Here is a 16,977-nt window from a genome sequence, read left to right as displayed (position 1 = left end):
CATTACCGTGGGACCATGATTTCCTGAGCATACCTTATGCAGATCACTCTGGTTGCAGTTTGAGCATTGTGCGCTCATTCGTGGTATGCATTGGGTTGCAGTGGATGATTTATAGGCCATTTGGATGCATTGCGGTCCTTATTGGATGCGCTGATAGGCCCAAATTGCCTTGTGGGATGCTATTTTTTATGGACGCTTTGCACATGGATGCTATTTTATGCTGAGGGACAGCTTTGACACATTATAGATGATGCACTGATAGTGCTATGCTCTCTTGGATGAGATATTATTGATGCATATGCCAGTGGACGGTGTTTATGCTTGAGTCATTTGGCACTTATCATCATTTTCTTTTGGGTCAGATTTGCTCATATGGATGCATAGTATATGCGCATGAGTTAGATGCATCTTTTGAGGCTTTGAGCTTTGAGTTTTGGTGATATTTCACTCTATTGTGGCATACACATTTGGGTGCACCTGGTATTTGGTGTGATTCTCTCTTGCAAGCACTAGCATTTGGGATTTTGTTTCATTTGCATCATGGCGTCCTCTTCCATGTCTGAAAAGGAGTTTTTCAACATTAAAAAGTTTGATGGGACAAACTTTTCTTTGTGGAAAGAACAAATAAGGGATGTGCTTATTCAAAAGAAGCAAATTAAACCCTTGGCAGGGATTGAAGCTAAGCCTGCAAATATGTCTGAGGATGATTGGAATGAGTTGGATGCATTAGCAAAGTCTACTATTAGACTTCATCTTGCAGAGTCAGTTTATTTCACAGTAGTAATAAATGAGCAGACTACGGAAGATTTGTGGAAGAAACTGTGCCACTTATGAGAAGGAAACTGCCTCTAATAAAGTTTACCTCATGAAGAGGTTGTTTGAGCTACAGATGAAGGAAGGGGTCTCCATTGCTTCTCACTTGAATGAATTCAATATTATTTTCAGCCAGCTTCAGGCTCAGAAGATGAATTTTGATGCGGAGACTAAGGCAATATTTCTCTTATGTTCATTGCCATCCTCATGGGATACCTTTCGTACAGCGGTCAGTAACTCTGCACCTGGTGGAGTACTGAAATTTGATGATGTTGTGGGTAGCTTGTTAGCCGAGGAGATTAGACGGAAGTCTATGGATGGCAACAAGCAGGATGCAGCCTTAAATGTGCAAAGGGACAGATCACAGTTCAAGGGAAAGTCCCAAGAAAGAGGTAAGTCTCGTAGCAAATCCAGAGCACGGAACATTGAGTGTTACCATTGTGGCAAGAAGGGCCATATGAAAAAGGATTGTTACAAGCTGAAAAGAGAGCAAAAGGATAAGAAAAAGAATGCAAATTGGGGTGCAAATCAAAAGGAAGAGAGTCCAAGGGAGGACAAAGAAAAAGTGAAGATCGAGGAGATCAATGCAGTCACACATGATAGTGACAATGATGTTCTTTTCATGTCTAGTTTATCTGCAGAGTTGCTTACCACTTCAGATGATGCATATTCCCACGATTGGATTTTGGATTCTCGTGCTTCATTCCATGTTACTCCCCATAGGGAATGGTTCTCCACTTATGACAGTGGAAAGACAGGTTGTGTGCATCTTGGAAATGACTATGCATGTGACATAGTGGGAGTAGGTGACATAAAATTTTCTTTTGCAAATGGGTCTGCATTTATTTTGAAACATGGGAGACATGTGCCTAAGTTGACCAAGAGTCTTATTTCAGTGGGTCAGCTAGATGATGCTGGTTTTCATAGCACTTTTGGCTTTCAGAGTTGGAAAATTCAAAAGGGCTCTATGCTTTTGGCCAGGGGTGCCAAGTGTGGGACTTTGTATCCCTTACATGTATCAGGGGTATTTGATCATGTTGTTGCAATAACCGACCAGCCAAGCACTTCTTTGTGGCATTGCAGGTTGGGGCACATGAGCCAGAATGGAATGAAACTCTTATGCCGTTTGGGTTATGTACCGCATTTGAGTTTCTCTGATTTTGAATTTTGTGAGCATTGTCTCTATGGGAAGCAGACTAAATCAGCCCATAAAAGAAGGGGAAAGAAAGAGTTTGAAATGCTTGATTTGGTGCATTCAGACGTATGTGGTCCCATGCCTACACGGTCATTAGGCGGGGCTGAATACTATGTGACATTCATTGATGATGCAACTAGGAAAGTGTGGGCTTATGCTATAGCTCGGAAGAGTGATGTGTTCCAAGTATTTCAGAAATGGCTTGCCTTGGTTGAGAATCAGTCAGGTAGAACGCTTAAATGCCTACGGACTGACAATGGTGGAGAGTATCTCTCTCATGACTTTCAGCATTTCTGTTATATACACGTGGGATTAAGAGGGAGCTCACATCTCCTCGTACTCAGAGCAAAATCCAGTTGCAGAAAAGACGAACCGTACCATTCAAGAAAGGTTGCAATGCATGCTTTCCAATGCAAGTCTTTCTCGTGGTTTTTGGGCTGAGGCAATGAAGACTGCAGTGCATGTGATCAATAGATCACCTAGTAAGAGTTTGGATGGTGGTATTCCTGAAGAGGCATGGAGTGGCAAGAAGCCCTCTTACTCTCATTTGCGTATATTTGGGTGTGAGGCATATGCACATGTGCCAAAAGAGCTTCAAAAGAAGCTAGATCCTAAGTCTAGGAAATGCATCTTTCTAGGTTATGGTGAAAGTGGAGAGATGGGCTATCGTCTCTAGGATCCAGAAGCAAAGAAGATCATACGCAGCCATGATGTGGTCTTCAATGAGAAGCAGATGCATAAGGCACCCATGAGGGATGTGGAAATGAGGAGAATCACTTTCCAGGATGTGAATCGACCTGCATATTTTGATAGACAGCAAACTGTCCATGCACCAAATGTGCAAGAAATGGTGCCACTAAGTACTCCCACAGGTATACAATCAAGGGTAGATGATGGATCATCTATTGGTGGAAATGATGAGCCAAATGTGGCTGATATGCAGGTGGGACAGCAAGCTGAAATGCCCTTGAGAAGATCATCTAGAGTGTCTAGACCACCTGATAGGTTTGTTCCAGGGGTAGACTATGTGATGCTTACTGATTGCGGGGAGCCTTCTTGCTACAGAGAGGCTATGATGCGTGAGGATCAACGCAAGTGGAAGTATGCTATGCAATCAGAGATGAGTTCACTTATGAAGAATAAGACTTGGGACTTGGTTTCTTTGCCACATGGAAAGAAAGCATTGCCATGTAAATGGGTCTACAAAATGAAGGTCACAGGTGATGATGTGCCTAGGTACAAGGCCCGTTTGGTTGCTAAAGGATTCAAGCAAGAGAAGGGTGTGGACTTTGATGAGATATTCTCTCCAGTTGTGAAGATGACCACACTTAGATGCATGTTTGGTCTAGTGGCATCAGAGGATATGGAGCTTATGCAAATGGATGTCAAGACAGCTTTCTTGCATGGGGATTTGCATGAGGAAATTTACATGGTGCAGCCGGAAGGCTTTGAAGAAAAGGGCAAAGAGCATTTTAGTTTGCAAGCTAAAGAAGAGTCTCTATGGTCTTAAGCAAGCGCCTAGAGAATGGTATCAGACGTTTGATGCTTTCATTCGGTCCCAGGGTTTTAGAAGGAGTGAAATTGATCACTGCCTCTACACTAAAAGGGCTAAGGATAATAGCCTGATAATCTAGGCACTATATGTGGATGATATGCTATTGGCTAGCGAGAATACTTATGAGCTAGATGCATTAAAGGCCAAGTTGCATGAGGCCTTTGATATGAAGGATTTGGGATTTGCAGGTCATATTCTTGGTATGCGCATCACGCGTGATCGGAGTAGGAAACTCCTTTGGCTTTCACAAAAAGAGTATGTTACAAAAGTATTGCAGCGTTTCAATATGGAGGGGGGGAAGGCAGTGAGTACTCCATTGCCTCCATATGTTAAACTGAGTCATACAGATAGTCCCAAATCAGATGAGGAAAGGGCCATGATGGCCAAGGTTCCTTATGCATCAGCAGTTGGGAGTCTTATGTATGCTATGATAGCTACTAGACCAAACATTGCATTTGCAGTGGGAGTTGTTAGCCGGTATATGGCTAATCCAAGAAAGAGGCATTGGGAGGCAGTTAAGTGCATCATGAGGTACATGACGGGTACCAAGGAGATGTGCATTTGCTTTGGTAAAGGAGACGTGCATGTACTTGGGTACACAAATTCAGACTATGCAGGGCATGTGGATAGTAGGAGATCCACTTCTGGTTATGTGTTCACCTTTGCAGGTGGTGCAGTGTCGTGGATGTCTCGCGCACAGAAGTGCATTGCTTTGTCTACCACAGAGGCTGAGTATGTTGCAGCCACAAAGGGTTGCAAGGAGGCTATATGGCTTGATCGGCTAGTGGGAGATTTGGGGATTCATACAGGTGTACCGACATTGCATAGTGATTCCATGAGTGCTATTCAGCTAGCACGGAATCCGGTCTTTCATGCAAAGACCAAACACATTGAGGTCAAGTACCATTTCATCAGGGAGGTACTTGAGGACAAGCGCATAGAGCTTGTCAAGGTTCATACAGATGATAACCCTGCAGATATGCTGACGAAGAGTCTACCTAGTCAGTGGTTTGAGTATTGTCGTGTATTGATGGGCATTGGATAGTATGCCCACTGGTTGTTCTCCCTTAAAAACACATTGTCCTTTAAGTGGGAGGTTGTGGGGATTAAAGGTCACTGTGCCTTCACCCCGGTTATGTACAATACTGAAACACATATATAAATGAATGAAAAAGAAGATTAGGGTGGTTCTGCACCCACCAACACTTGTGGCTCTCTGTCTCTCTCTCTCTCTCTCCCTCTTTCGTTCTTGCTTCCGTTGAGAGCACTCTCATATGTAGTACTGACATTCTTATGACTAGGTAGCATTTAGCATTTAGTATGGGTGTTGATCCTCGTTCACCCTTCAGCTTGATTGTATCAAGTTTCTCACAGTCTCATAGACCCATCGATCTTTCAGAGACTTTAATAAAGTCTCTCTCTCTCTCCCCCCCCCCCCCCCACCCCTCTCTCTCTCTCTCTCTCTCTCCCCCACCCCTTGGGAGCCGCCCTGTGCCCTCCCTAAAGCAGATGTCCTACAGGGTTACCCCAAGCCTCCTGACAAATCTAAGCCTCAACACAAGCAAAATCAGCACCAAAAGGGAGCTCAAAAATGCCTTCCACCAAATGAGTATGCCAAGCATAAATTCAAAAGCATTTAATAGACTCTCTCGAGGGCTATCATTAAGGAGGCAAGGTTCAGGCATCAGAGAGTCTACACACACTTCGTAGAACTTTGAAAGGCCTTCGACATCATTCCACGATCCCACATGATCAGGTATTTTGCAGAGAGAGAGAGAGATCTGACAATCAACCTTGGGAAAAACTAAGGTTACGATCTTCAACACCTCACGAGCAGTGACTCGCTGACTTAGTTTCACCTATCGTGGTAAGCCAGTGGAGATAGTGCAGTCGTACACATATTTGGGAGCAATCTTCACCGGACCCATCTTCACGATGAAACATGAAGCCCAAGCACGGCTCACAGTGCTTTGGCTAGACTACTACCACATTGTGTCCAGGCGCACTTCCATGATCCACCGACGAAGGGCTGGCATTTTGACACGCTGGTGCGACCGACTGTCATGTATGCAACACCTTTCTGGAAGTGTGATCTTCCGAGGACAGACTGGAGGAGCTTCGAGCGGCTACAGATGACGATGGAATCCAAAATGATCCAATGTAAGCCCTCAGTTGCACATGAGATAGTACTGACAGAGTTTGCCATGACACCTCTTCAGGTTGATGCCATCTTTCAGACAATGACTTCCATGACCATGTCTGTATCGAGCTTAATATGATGGAGATACGTAAACACAGGGAGACGCTTCTGCGACAGATCAGAGAGCAGCAGGGAATGTTCATACCACTACAGGACAGAGAGGGTGACCGGGCACAACGAAGAAGGCGAGGATACTGAGGAGGAAGAAGGCGATGAAGAAGGCACAAAGAAGGGAGCGAGGATGTGGATGACTGAGATTAGTCGTAGATGTAGTCCTAGAATTAGTACTAGCTACTCATTTTTGTACTTGAAGCCACAGGCTTGACTTCGTGTCGCTCTTTTTTTTGGCCAAAAAAACAGTGCTGATTATATTACTTCGAAAAAACAAGATACATGAGGTCAGTTTTGCAGCTGACGGGCTGTGTTCACAAATCGGTCGCAGCCCTAAATGGAAACAAAAAGCTCTCTCTCACGAAGGGATCAAGCGGGTGTGAATAAACAACCAGAGAGGTGGTGAATAGCGCCACTGAAGGCCCTGAGAAGTATGCTCGAAGAAGAGGCCCTGCGTATCCCAATCTCGGAGGAAACGTCTCCACTTCTCCCCGCCAGCCCGAGAATCTCCCTGTATCTGGTCCCACTGGCCACTGAGTGTGTATAATCTCACTCCAGATGTCGGCCATAACCTGGGCAGTCGAAAGAGAGGTACCACTGAGGATCTGCGCGCAGCGCGAGGTCCAAATGTGCCATCCAGCAATGCTGCTAATAATCTCCCAGACTGGTTGCCTCTCCTGAGATCCTGTGTCCGCCTCTGCCACGTGCGACGGGATGCCCTCAAGCGGCCCCCAAGTCCCCTGTGTGATAAGGAACATGTGGTCCTACGGGCCTGCCTCGAACAACTGATGATAGCCAGGTGTGGTGATGCACCAGCAGAACGCGCCCCAGGTGATCAAACCTAGCTCCGGTGCTGCGCGAGTAAGGATCCCGAAGGTCCACCTCCACACTTCCTGGGCGCGAGTGCAGCTCCATAGGCAGTGTTTTGGTGACTCCTCGTTCTCATGACAAATCTGACAAAGTCCGTCCTGACCAATCTGCCGCACCCTTGTGGGCGAGTAGCCAAAGGAAGTACGAAATCTTCCGCGGCCGCCAGCTCTCTCACAAGGCCTTCCAGAAGGCCTGCAAAAATAGCCTGGAGATACCCTGAGCATACCAACTGGGCCGCTGGGTGGGCGGGCGGCTCTGCATCCTCCCGAGAACTCTCCTGTCCAATGTCGTGTTGTAAGCGAAGAAAGGGGTCGGCTCCTGGCCTGCCACAACCTCTAGCCATCTCCACTCACCTGGGTCCCAATCAAGCTCTGACAAGGCCCGCCCCTCCCAAAGCCAGAGTCGCCATAACTGCAGTTGATCCTCCTCTATACTAGGATCGCGATCCGCCAAACCTTCCCCACGAGGCCTACGACCCGAACCCTCTGCCACGAGAGAAGAGGGTCGATGAGCACACCCTCTCTCCTTAGTCGACCGTCCCCCAAAACCGCGAAGAAGGAAACAGAGATGTCGTCCATCCGGCCTGCAACCACCAGTGGGATGCCACGGGGGGGTGAACTGTCCAAGCCAACGGTCATCACCAGGCATGAGAATCTAAATCTCGGGTGGAGCCAACCAACCGGCAGGAATCGCTCCGTCTATCTCTATGCGTCTCGCCTGAGCTCCACGGACACCTCCGACTGCGGCTGCTAGAGCAACGGTCTCCAAGTGTCTGTAAGTGTCCCTCCAAACTCGAAGGGACCGGGCTGGCCCCCGCATCCAACCGTCCCACAGGATATGTGACCTCTCCCCCAGCTGAAGGCCCAAGGTATCTCTGACCTGATCGTTCCAGATGAGCGACTGGCGGTCGATCTCCTCCTGACTGCTAGGAGGGGACTAGAGGAGACTGAGACGGAGTCGCCTCCAAACCGTGAGAAGGCTACGAATGAGCGGGGAGCGGGGGTGAGTAAGCGGTGCAGAGGTGAAGATCCACCTGAGGAACGGTACCCACTCTCCACCTCGGCGCAGGACGCAAGAACTGATCCCCTGCTGAAGTAACATCTTCCACGTTTGCCCCCCCGGGGTCAAACCGCGGATAACTAACTTGCCCAGCAGGGCCTGACTCTGAAGCTCAGGATCAATGACCCCCAAAACACCCTCAGCCTGCGGAAGAATGACTGTCTGCTAAGCTACCCTGGCTCTGGTATCTCTGAGACCATCCCCCCCAGACCACAGGAAGTTCCGGACCATCCTCCTGAGCCGTGCCACGCTGGATCTCGAGAAGCACCAACAAGAGGCCACATATCAAGCCGTGGCCAGGAGAACCTGGTTGACTACAAGAGCACGACCTGCAAGAGAGAGCTTAGCAGTGCTCCAGAAAGCCAGCTTCCGTCAAATGGAATCTAGCACCGGAAGAAACTGCTGAGCTGGCGTGATGTCCAGGCCGACCTGAAAGCCGAGATATCTAGCTGTCTGCCCCCGCGGGATCCATCTGAAACCCAAAAACCTCCCCCACTGTGAGCATGCCCCAGGGTTTGTGAGAAAACCAACAGATTTGTTCCAGTTGATTTTCGCACCGGCTGCCGAGCAGAAGGCCTCTAAGGCCAGCCTCACCCTCTCTAGCACAATCTCATCATCCTGAACGTACAGCGCTGTGTCATCTGCATACTCCGAGTCCATGAGCTCCGTGTCCTCCCTGATGGGAAGGCGAACACCCCGGATCTCGGTCGACCTCGCCCGAAGGTAGTATGTCATCGCCTCGGCGAAGAAGAGAAACAGGTAAGGAGCGAGGGGGCAACCCTGACGCACTGATCTCTCGAATCGAAATCGCTCTCCCATCCTGCCGCCGATGATGACCCTGCTGGAAGCTGTCCTGTATAACGTTGAGATACCCTGAATCCATCCTACTGGGAATCCCAGTCTCTCCAAAGTACCCTCCAGGAAGGACCAGTCCACTTGATCGTAGGCCTTCTCAAAGTCGAGAAGTAGGATGGCTAAGTGCGACCCGCTGTGCTGAGCCCACTCCATCGCCTCTGAGAAGGTGAAGACATTATCCATGAGATCCTGGACAAAGCCTGTCTGAGTGTCATGAATGAGCTCAGGAAGTAGTGGCCGAACTCTGGCGCTGATCATCTTGGCAAGGATTTTGTAGGCAGTGGTGAGGAGAGTGATCGGGCGCCACTGACGGATCTCCTGTCGGTCTCCTCCCTTCGGGATGAGGCAAATCAATCCCGAAATGAGGCTCTCTGGCATATGTCCACTGCTGAAAATCCTCTGGAGGGCTGCTAGGAGGGGCTGATGGATCTGATCCCAGAAAGAGGTGAAGAAAGCGCGAGAGAGCCCATCCTCGCCAGGGCATTTCTGCCCATCGATGGCCATCAAGGCCTCCTGCATCTCGACAGTAGTGAACGGTGCCATCACCGTCGTCTGCATGCTGGGCTGAACAAGGGCTGGAATGTGCCTCCACACCTCCTCGCGGGAACGTCTAGTACGGGGGGCAAGCTGCTCCTGCTGGATCGTAGAGCCAAAATTCTGTGAGTCACACCTGAGCTGAAGGTCCAGGGTCATCATATCGGGCTAGCATGAAGCCATCTCACTATGGACTTGGCATCATTCAAATATGCCCGAAGGATAGGCTATCTTCCAAAGTTAAAAGCTTGATGAAAACGGAAGGAGCCTCTAAATGTTACCTCCATATCAACAAGTACTTTAGGCTGTGTTCTCAGTTTACCCTTCACGAACAAGAGAGAACTTTTATAAAATGTACCTCTTTATCCTTTGTTTCAGAAACTTGTCCGTCGAGCATCCCCTTCAATGAATTGACAAATTCACTCTCGAGCAGCTGTAAGGCAGGTAAAGGACTTCCCAAAAAGCCATTCTGTATCCTATTATTTATGTTGAAACCTTGCAATTTCACCTTGCTAGGAAACTCCACAAGATCACAGAGTAGATCCTGTACATAAAATGGGAACAAAATGAGGAGATCAATAAAAATTCAGTGTTTGGACCAATCAAAATAGCAAGCCATATTTATGACTGATCAGTTGGCTCTAGCTTCGAAGTTGAACTTACAGAGAATGTGTTCCCATGATCCTGGAAACCTTCTTCCAACAGGAAATTGTTCCGTAGCCATGCACAGAATAGTAATGACAAGCCATACTTCAACTCAAAGACTGAGAGCTGGACAGGTTGTGCAAGGTCCTGATAATCTTGGTAATCGATAGAAATTCGGGAGATAAACTGCATGGCAATCTCCTGCAAGAAAATTTTATTAAAACCTGAGCATTAAAGACATAATCCAAGTTCAGAAGAAAAGGTATGCACACATAAGGTTTACCTGCCATTGCAAAACTTCCTGGATAGTTTGGTGTACATTGGCTTTTCTCGATACTCCTCCCAAAGTTTCAGCCCATGCAGATATACCATAAGAACTATCCAGTGATCCTATGAAGCCTTCAACTTCTCTATAGAAGGTTAGAAATTTTGCAGGCTGAGGACGATACACAAGCTACAAGTAAGAATTTAAGCACAATTAGCAATGTGTACATCAAGAGACACACACGGACACAGCAAGCTAAGCAGTAGCAAATACATCATCGTCACCTTTGAAAACACATCAGCAGCATCCTTCTCCAGATCTTTTATTTTGCAAGATAGCTTTGAATTGTTTGCTCCGTCCACACCCCCTCGTACAACGAAATCACTCTCTTGTCTCACCTACAAGACAAAATAACAGAAAAGTAAACCCACTCATGCTCTCACATTGACAAACCAACTGAAATTATAATATTCATGTCTACATTTCAACTCAATACCTGCAGTTCAAGCCTTGACTCTGAAAGCTCGTCAGACAAGAATGCATGTTGGTAGGCATATTTTGCTAAAGGATCCTGAGCTTTGCTTGGTAACACTAATCTTAGGTGTATGTTTCCCAAGAGAAGCCATAATTTTCCATGGCGGGAAAGCAAATCTGTACATAACAAAGCGTCAAATATTATCCCTTACAAGACAGCTGTACAGTAACCAAATTAAAGCCATCAGCAGAAAACATGATAATATTTCACCTGTTGAATCAACACTGGGACACCTATTCAAGTACAGCATATCCAAACAAGGCACGATGTAATGATCCACCAAGGCAAGAAATCTTGGATGGGTAGCTGTTCCTAGCAAATGTTTAAGTTTTTCCATAAATTCCCTAACATCTCCGGAATCACCCTGCTATCATCCCATTCAAAAAATACATAATTATCATTTCAAGCATGTGGCTTGTTACAAAAAGGTCGAGAAATGCATGATATCATACGCGGGTGTTACAACTTACCTGCAAGATTTTCCGATGTAATGCCAATAGTAATAATTTAATCTCTGCCAACACGTCCTTCTTAAAGGACTTTGCAAAAGAAAAGATTATCTGCATAGCCACAAAAGACAGTACAACTCACAACAGTGAAACGACAAAAGACAATTAGATAAAGAACCTTACTCAGAACATAGGAGGGAATGATACCTGACAGATAACAGAACTGGCTCGCTGAAAATCCGACACAAATAAGTCATCATTTCTTCTTTTTAAGCTGCTCCACAACACCTTCGCTGCCAGTCTAAGCTGCATGATTCGGCCATAATACTCACTGACTGGAACTGCTTCGCTTCTGCAACCAGCTTATTATCACTATGATTGCGCATGCGAGTACTATATAATATACAAAGGGTGAAATTTTGGAAAATCGCCAGATTCGAACTTTCATCATTACTTCATAGCATTGTGAGACGATTTTTTCTCAATTGATCTAGGCATTCCATCTGACCTCCTCTTTTGATTACTCGTTTGTTACCTCAATACTTGAAACAGTTCCATCCAGCCCCATGAAGAAACCCAAAGATAGACCAAATCACAATTTGCTTCTAGTCTCCCCTTCACTATTATGATCAATGACAGCTACAGATATAGTTATATTACTAGTTCACCAATTATGGTGCCACAATTGTGTACAATTGATTAGTATTGCCATGGCTATGTGATGAATTGCATTATTAGCATTATAATTATTGTGTGGCCTTATGTTGAGGTTTAGATCTCGATGTGGAGTTTTGGATGGAACCCTAAGATCATGTTGGGACTGAGTGGTACAGATGGTACCAATAGACAATATAATATGGGCCAAATTTTATTAATAAAGACAAAAGGGGTATCTCTCTTTATCTGTGTGAGTGCATTCTTCTCTCCACATAGCTTTATCCGTAACTTGCATGTAGGTCAACGTACAAAGAAGTTCTCTCAGGAGGGCGCTCTTCCCCATTGGAGGGCCAATGCTGTGCCAAATGTGCATCATTGCAGACATGAAAATACATTGACAGTCAACTTCTTTGTAGGTCAACGTACAAAGAAAATCTCTCAGGAGGGCGCTCTTCCCCATTGGAGGGCCAATGCTGTGTCAAATGTGCATCATTGCAGACTTGAAAATACATTGAAGAGTTACATTTGGTATCAAAGGAGGGAAATGATCCTGGACTGCCACGATCTTGTGTACACACGACAACTGAAGACGAAGTGCACACATGACAAACGAAGGCAAAGTGTATGCACGATAGACAAAGGCGAACCGTACATGCAACAAATGTATCCTAGACCATTCTTTGTTACACCCTCGAAGCACTAGTGGGCAGTCTCCATTAAACGACATTCGGGCAACAAGAAAAATTCTCAAATATGCATATGATTAGGTTGAGCTATACTTTCTATAACAACATCAAACGTGGGAAACGGAGCAGTAGAAGCTTGCAGTCTCGCAGGGCTATTCGAAAACAACATCTCTCTCTCAAATGTTGTAGTATTCGGACGCTGCTTGCAAAGGGAAGTCTTATGTCATAACTGAGTTGCGGATCCAAACGGAAATGACTAAGGAATCTAGCAAACACCTTGCAAGACTATATGGCAGAATCTAAAGCAATGTTTTGCAAGTTGTGCGGCAGGATGTACGTCGAAACTTGTGTGTGATTGTATAGTTGGTGCAACGGTTGGCCCTCTGAGCAGATAGTGCCACAAGGTGCACTTAAAATGTTCTTGTGTCTCAGAACTAGGGCTGTTGTATGTTAGCACATCACACCCCCAATTTCACCTATTGCCAATATAAGTGAATTTTGGATAGCATTCAAGAGATCGCTGGAAATGTCAATCATCCAAAGGGCTCGTGAATTGCAACAATGTCTACCTTGTGATTTAACCTGGTTGCATTGATTTGGCAAGATATTGGATCTCTATTGATAGGATATTGGATCGCTCTTGGTTGCTCAAATGTGGCATGATATTTAAAGCTAAGATTGATGATTGTAATCGCATCCTTGTCTTGCACCAAAAAGTATGACCGTGATTTGCCAACTTCACTACAGTGGAAAAGGTACAATTTTTAAATAATCTTTGTAAAAGAGAAGGAGGGGGGGACCTAGCCTTAGAAAAACCTACACCTAAGTTTAGAAAAGCTAAGTATAAGTTTTGCTTTAGGAAATTTTAGTAAATAATTTGCCTATAGCTTGGAAAGTCAGCGCTTGGACGAGGAAAGTGATAGATAATATTCAGATCTTTTTTTTTTTGCATGGAAGAGACTTTTATTAGGTATGATAAAAACCCACAAGAGCAAGCTCAGCGCAGAGATACATCATGCATGGCATGAATAAAGAAGGCACCCAAAATGGGCCAACAAAAAACTCAGTACAAACTGGAAAGAAACCAGAAAGGAGGCTGAAAGTACCACCTCAGTCTTGCTATAGGCTCTAAGAAGAAGGGAGAGCCCTTCTATTCGCTGAGAAAAATATCCCTCCCGGCAGAACCTGCCCGGAAAGAACTTCCAATGAGGGGCTTTGGAGGGCCTCCAGCCTCTAGAATTAATCTGAAACTTTTTGGCCTTACTTACAGTATTACAAAAGAAGGGGAGACTCTTCTCTTCGTGTCTTGCATCAATCCACTCCCACTCTCTTGGATCCAACTGCAAAAATTTCATAGGGACCCCTCTATATAACAATATCCTCCAATAGTAAGACAAGTGGTTTGGATCTACGTGCCACTGTAAATCCTTGCCATGGCTACAATCCTAACAGGCTGAAAGCGAACGCCCAAAAGAATATCATATGAAGATCTAAACAGTCTACCACCTAAATGAACATCAAAGACCAATGCATCCTCGTGTGCTCCTTGAAAGGCTAAGACCTGAAGGGGGATGCTGCTCCCGGAGAAAGTCTCCATCCAAATAGAACGAACAACCGGCCTGTCATCTAAATCCACCCAATCCAGGGGTAATAAGGCTGCATCTGTCTATCGAATCCTCCCTGCACTTCCTCTTAGGTGGCATACCAATTGCTATTAACAATCCTTTAGAAGCTTTTTGCAAGCTTTCTAAGATCCTACAGAGAAGGCAGGGCCTCTCTTCAATCTAGACCTTCGCATATAATCAGAGTGGCCAAGTTGCTCGTCGAGTATGCTATCATTCCACATGACAGGCTGCCTATCAATCTCCTCCAAAGAGGTTGGCGAAACTCTCTGAAGAGTTGTTTTAAGCTTTCAAAATGGCAGCAACGAGAGGAGAGGAAGGAGATCTGAGGTGTGCTGAAGTAAAAATCCATTTGAAGCTGCCTTCCTAGTCTCCACTTAAAGAAGGGGTGCACAGCTGTATGCTTTAGATTAAAAAGTTCTTCCACGCCTCTTGCCTAGGCATAAGTCCCCTTACCACGAACTTGCAAAGTAGGGCCTTGTACTGCAAATCTAGGTCAATGATATTGAGACCCCCTTCCTGTGTGGGAAGGATCAAGGTCTCCCAAGCCACACGGGCTATAGTGTCAATAGTGCCAGCTAGCCCATTCCATGAAAAGTTCCTTATGGGTCTCTTGAGCTGAGTAATGCAATCCCTAGAGATGCACCAGCAAGAGAAAACATATAAAGCTGTGGCCAATAGAACCTCATTGTTTCCAATTCAGGGGAAAGGTATATACAAAGGCATAGTAGAACATGAAAACCGCCATACATGTGAAATATGACCCTGATCCTTGGCCCTTGCTAGAGGACATTCATAATCCTTTAAGAGTCATTTAATGTTGACCACAGCCAGAAAACTCTGGTATTTTATGATGGAAACTCTCCACAACACAATAGAAGCAGACTAGTCAATGTAACTTCTTTGTCATATCCCACACTCACATCAAAGTTGACAGCCTGGCACTTTCTGAAGCCTGAAAGAGCCGACTTGGACCTGTTGTTGCACTCCAAAGATAAGAAATTCGACCCTGTAAACCAGACAAACCTTCAGCTTGGATAAGGAAAGTCATGACATGACTCCTATTCTTAAATAAAATTTGCCCCAATGAAGAACACAACTTTATCATATCTGCAATATAATGTTACTAGTATAAGGGCATGAATCAAACAAATAACTCAGAATGTCAAAAGACGCAGAAATCCCTAAGCAAAAAATTACATACAATCCATACCAAATCACAATCCAGAGGCCTTTTCCAAGAAGCTGCATGCCAGTTAAACCACATCTGATGCTCAATATTTCTATAATGTGTTTTGAATGTCTTCTTATCAAGCTCTCGCCCTGTCCTCCATAAAATTCATAAAAAATACAAATTTTAGAACGATCCTTGGATCCCTATGATCAGACCACTACAGGCACTTGATAATTATATTGCAGAATGTGGTCAATTCATACATGGTCTTTTCAACATGACATCACTCGATTCTAAAGGCCTGCTTTTACATATTAAAGTATCAAACTTGAATACAGTAAGTAACTCCACAAACCAATGTAATGCTCTCCGCCCAAGAGCCTTGCAAATTACCTGTGTTTGCATTTATCAACCACAAAAGCTGCTGATGTGGCACAAAATCTAAGGGAGACCTTGAAGAGAACTTCAGAGAAAAGTTGATGACTTCTATGAGTTGCTTCTTAGCCTCTATTAGCTGTTACAAGCATTCACCCTTCAGATCTTTGTTGCAAAATAATCCGAAAACGATTTTAAATACCCTTGCAGTTTCAGACCCTCTGCAACTGTCAGCATCATTTAACCAACCTACAGTTGCCAGCTGCAAATGAAAGTGGCTAGAGCTCTTATATGAAGCAGTTTTATAGAAGAAATTATGACCAAATGGGCTACACGATCATTAACTAATCCAACAAACACCTGGATATATCATATGGCATAGTATGACTGCAAATAACTACATGAAGAAACGTGAATACACTGCCTTTGATCAATACAACTATAGTCAACCGATATTAAACAGGTAAAAGTATGTAAAGTCCAAACCTCATCTGCAGACACATCAGAAGACTCGTCATTGGCGATACATCCACAAGCTATGTGGGATATATCAGCCAATGCCACAGCATCCCAGCGTACACTCAGAGAGTCCAGCCAGGGTAGGACCATCAATAGGGAGCTCTGAGCTGAGGCACTGAGAAGCACTTCAGGATGATGGGTGTTTTCAAGATAATGCGGAGGAGAGCATTTACAGCTTCTAGCATACGATAACCTTTTGAAAAATGATAGCCAGTCATTTTTCTGCATCTTTGGCATCAGGTCCCTTTCAGCATCAAGTCGAGCTGTAAGAACCTGGGGAGGGAAAGACGAAGGAGTCTCTTACCATAAACAAGGATCTTGTAAAATGACAAACATAGAAATCCATAATGCTATAAAAATCTGCCACACGTGCCTTAAGCATATCAGCTGTCTCAAGAATTTCCTCACTCACGACACCCTTTAATGTCAATGTATCAAGGTCCTCTTTCCAGAAACCTTGTACAAGCCACATTGCCATCCCTACTCCTGCAATAGAAAAGCATAAGGTCATTTTCCTTGGCTAGACTACCTGTATCCAACAAAGCTGCATTAAAAAGCAAAGGGATCTGGTATGCCATAGATGTCAACTCCGTGCCTCAACGCTCTAAAGCTCCAAAAATCCAAGGCTCTAATCCAAAATTATCACATATCACTAATTGCAATATCATGGTACTTCCTAACTCAGCTGAGCAAAAAAAGATAGAATCGACAAATATTCATAGACGCAACAAAGAAATCATTGTAAAAAAGGTAAAAGCAAAAACATGCAGCCAAGAAATTTCCTCATCACCTTCTAAGGTGAGCCGACGAAATATTTCGTTGGTCACCACGTTCAATGCTTCCCCATCTCCTGTTTTA

The 16,977-nt window shown here is 45.0% G+C and overlaps 1 protein-coding gene across 1 annotated transcript in view; it reads right to left on the bottom strand.

The window, feature by feature from the left end:
• The window catches only part of LOC147902094 (midasin-like protein), a 193,926-nt gene that overhangs the window by 86,102 nt on the left and 90,847 nt on the right, over positions 1–16,977 (bottom strand). Inside the window, exons 36-49 of the mRNA XM_087374676.1 lie at positions 16,910–16,969; positions 16,493–16,605; positions 16,087–16,392; positions 15,619–15,739; positions 15,265–15,374; positions 14,975–15,060; positions 11,294–11,438; positions 11,108–11,197; positions 10,848–11,001; positions 10,599–10,753; positions 10,387–10,500; positions 10,121–10,291; positions 9,856–10,038; positions 9,551–9,736 (exon numbers count right to left, since the gene is read on the bottom strand). Coding sequence (XP_087230802.1) covers positions 9,551–9,736; positions 9,856–10,038; positions 10,121–10,291; positions 10,387–10,500; positions 10,599–10,753; positions 10,848–11,001; positions 11,108–11,197; positions 11,294–11,438; positions 14,975–15,060; positions 15,265–15,374; positions 15,619–15,739; positions 16,087–16,392; positions 16,493–16,605; positions 16,910–16,969 — 1,994 coding nt within the window. The remainder of the gene's footprint in view (positions 1–9,550; positions 9,737–9,855; positions 10,039–10,120; positions 10,292–10,386; positions 10,501–10,598; positions 10,754–10,847; positions 11,002–11,107; positions 11,198–11,293; positions 11,439–14,974; positions 15,061–15,264; positions 15,375–15,618; positions 15,740–16,086; positions 16,393–16,492; positions 16,606–16,909; positions 16,970–16,977) is intronic.

The sequence above is a fragment of the Dipteris shenzhenensis genome, chromosome 5 (genome assembly GCF_047967505.1).
Source record: "Dipteris shenzhenensis isolate YYH24624 ecotype China chromosome 5, Dip_SZ_1.0, whole genome shotgun sequence".
NCBI classification, from domain to species: domain Eukaryota; kingdom Viridiplantae; phylum Streptophyta; class Polypodiopsida; order Gleicheniales; family Dipteridaceae; genus Dipteris; species Dipteris shenzhenensis.
Note: the sequence above shows the minus strand (reverse complement) of the source record. Positions and strands in the feature narration are given on the sequence as shown.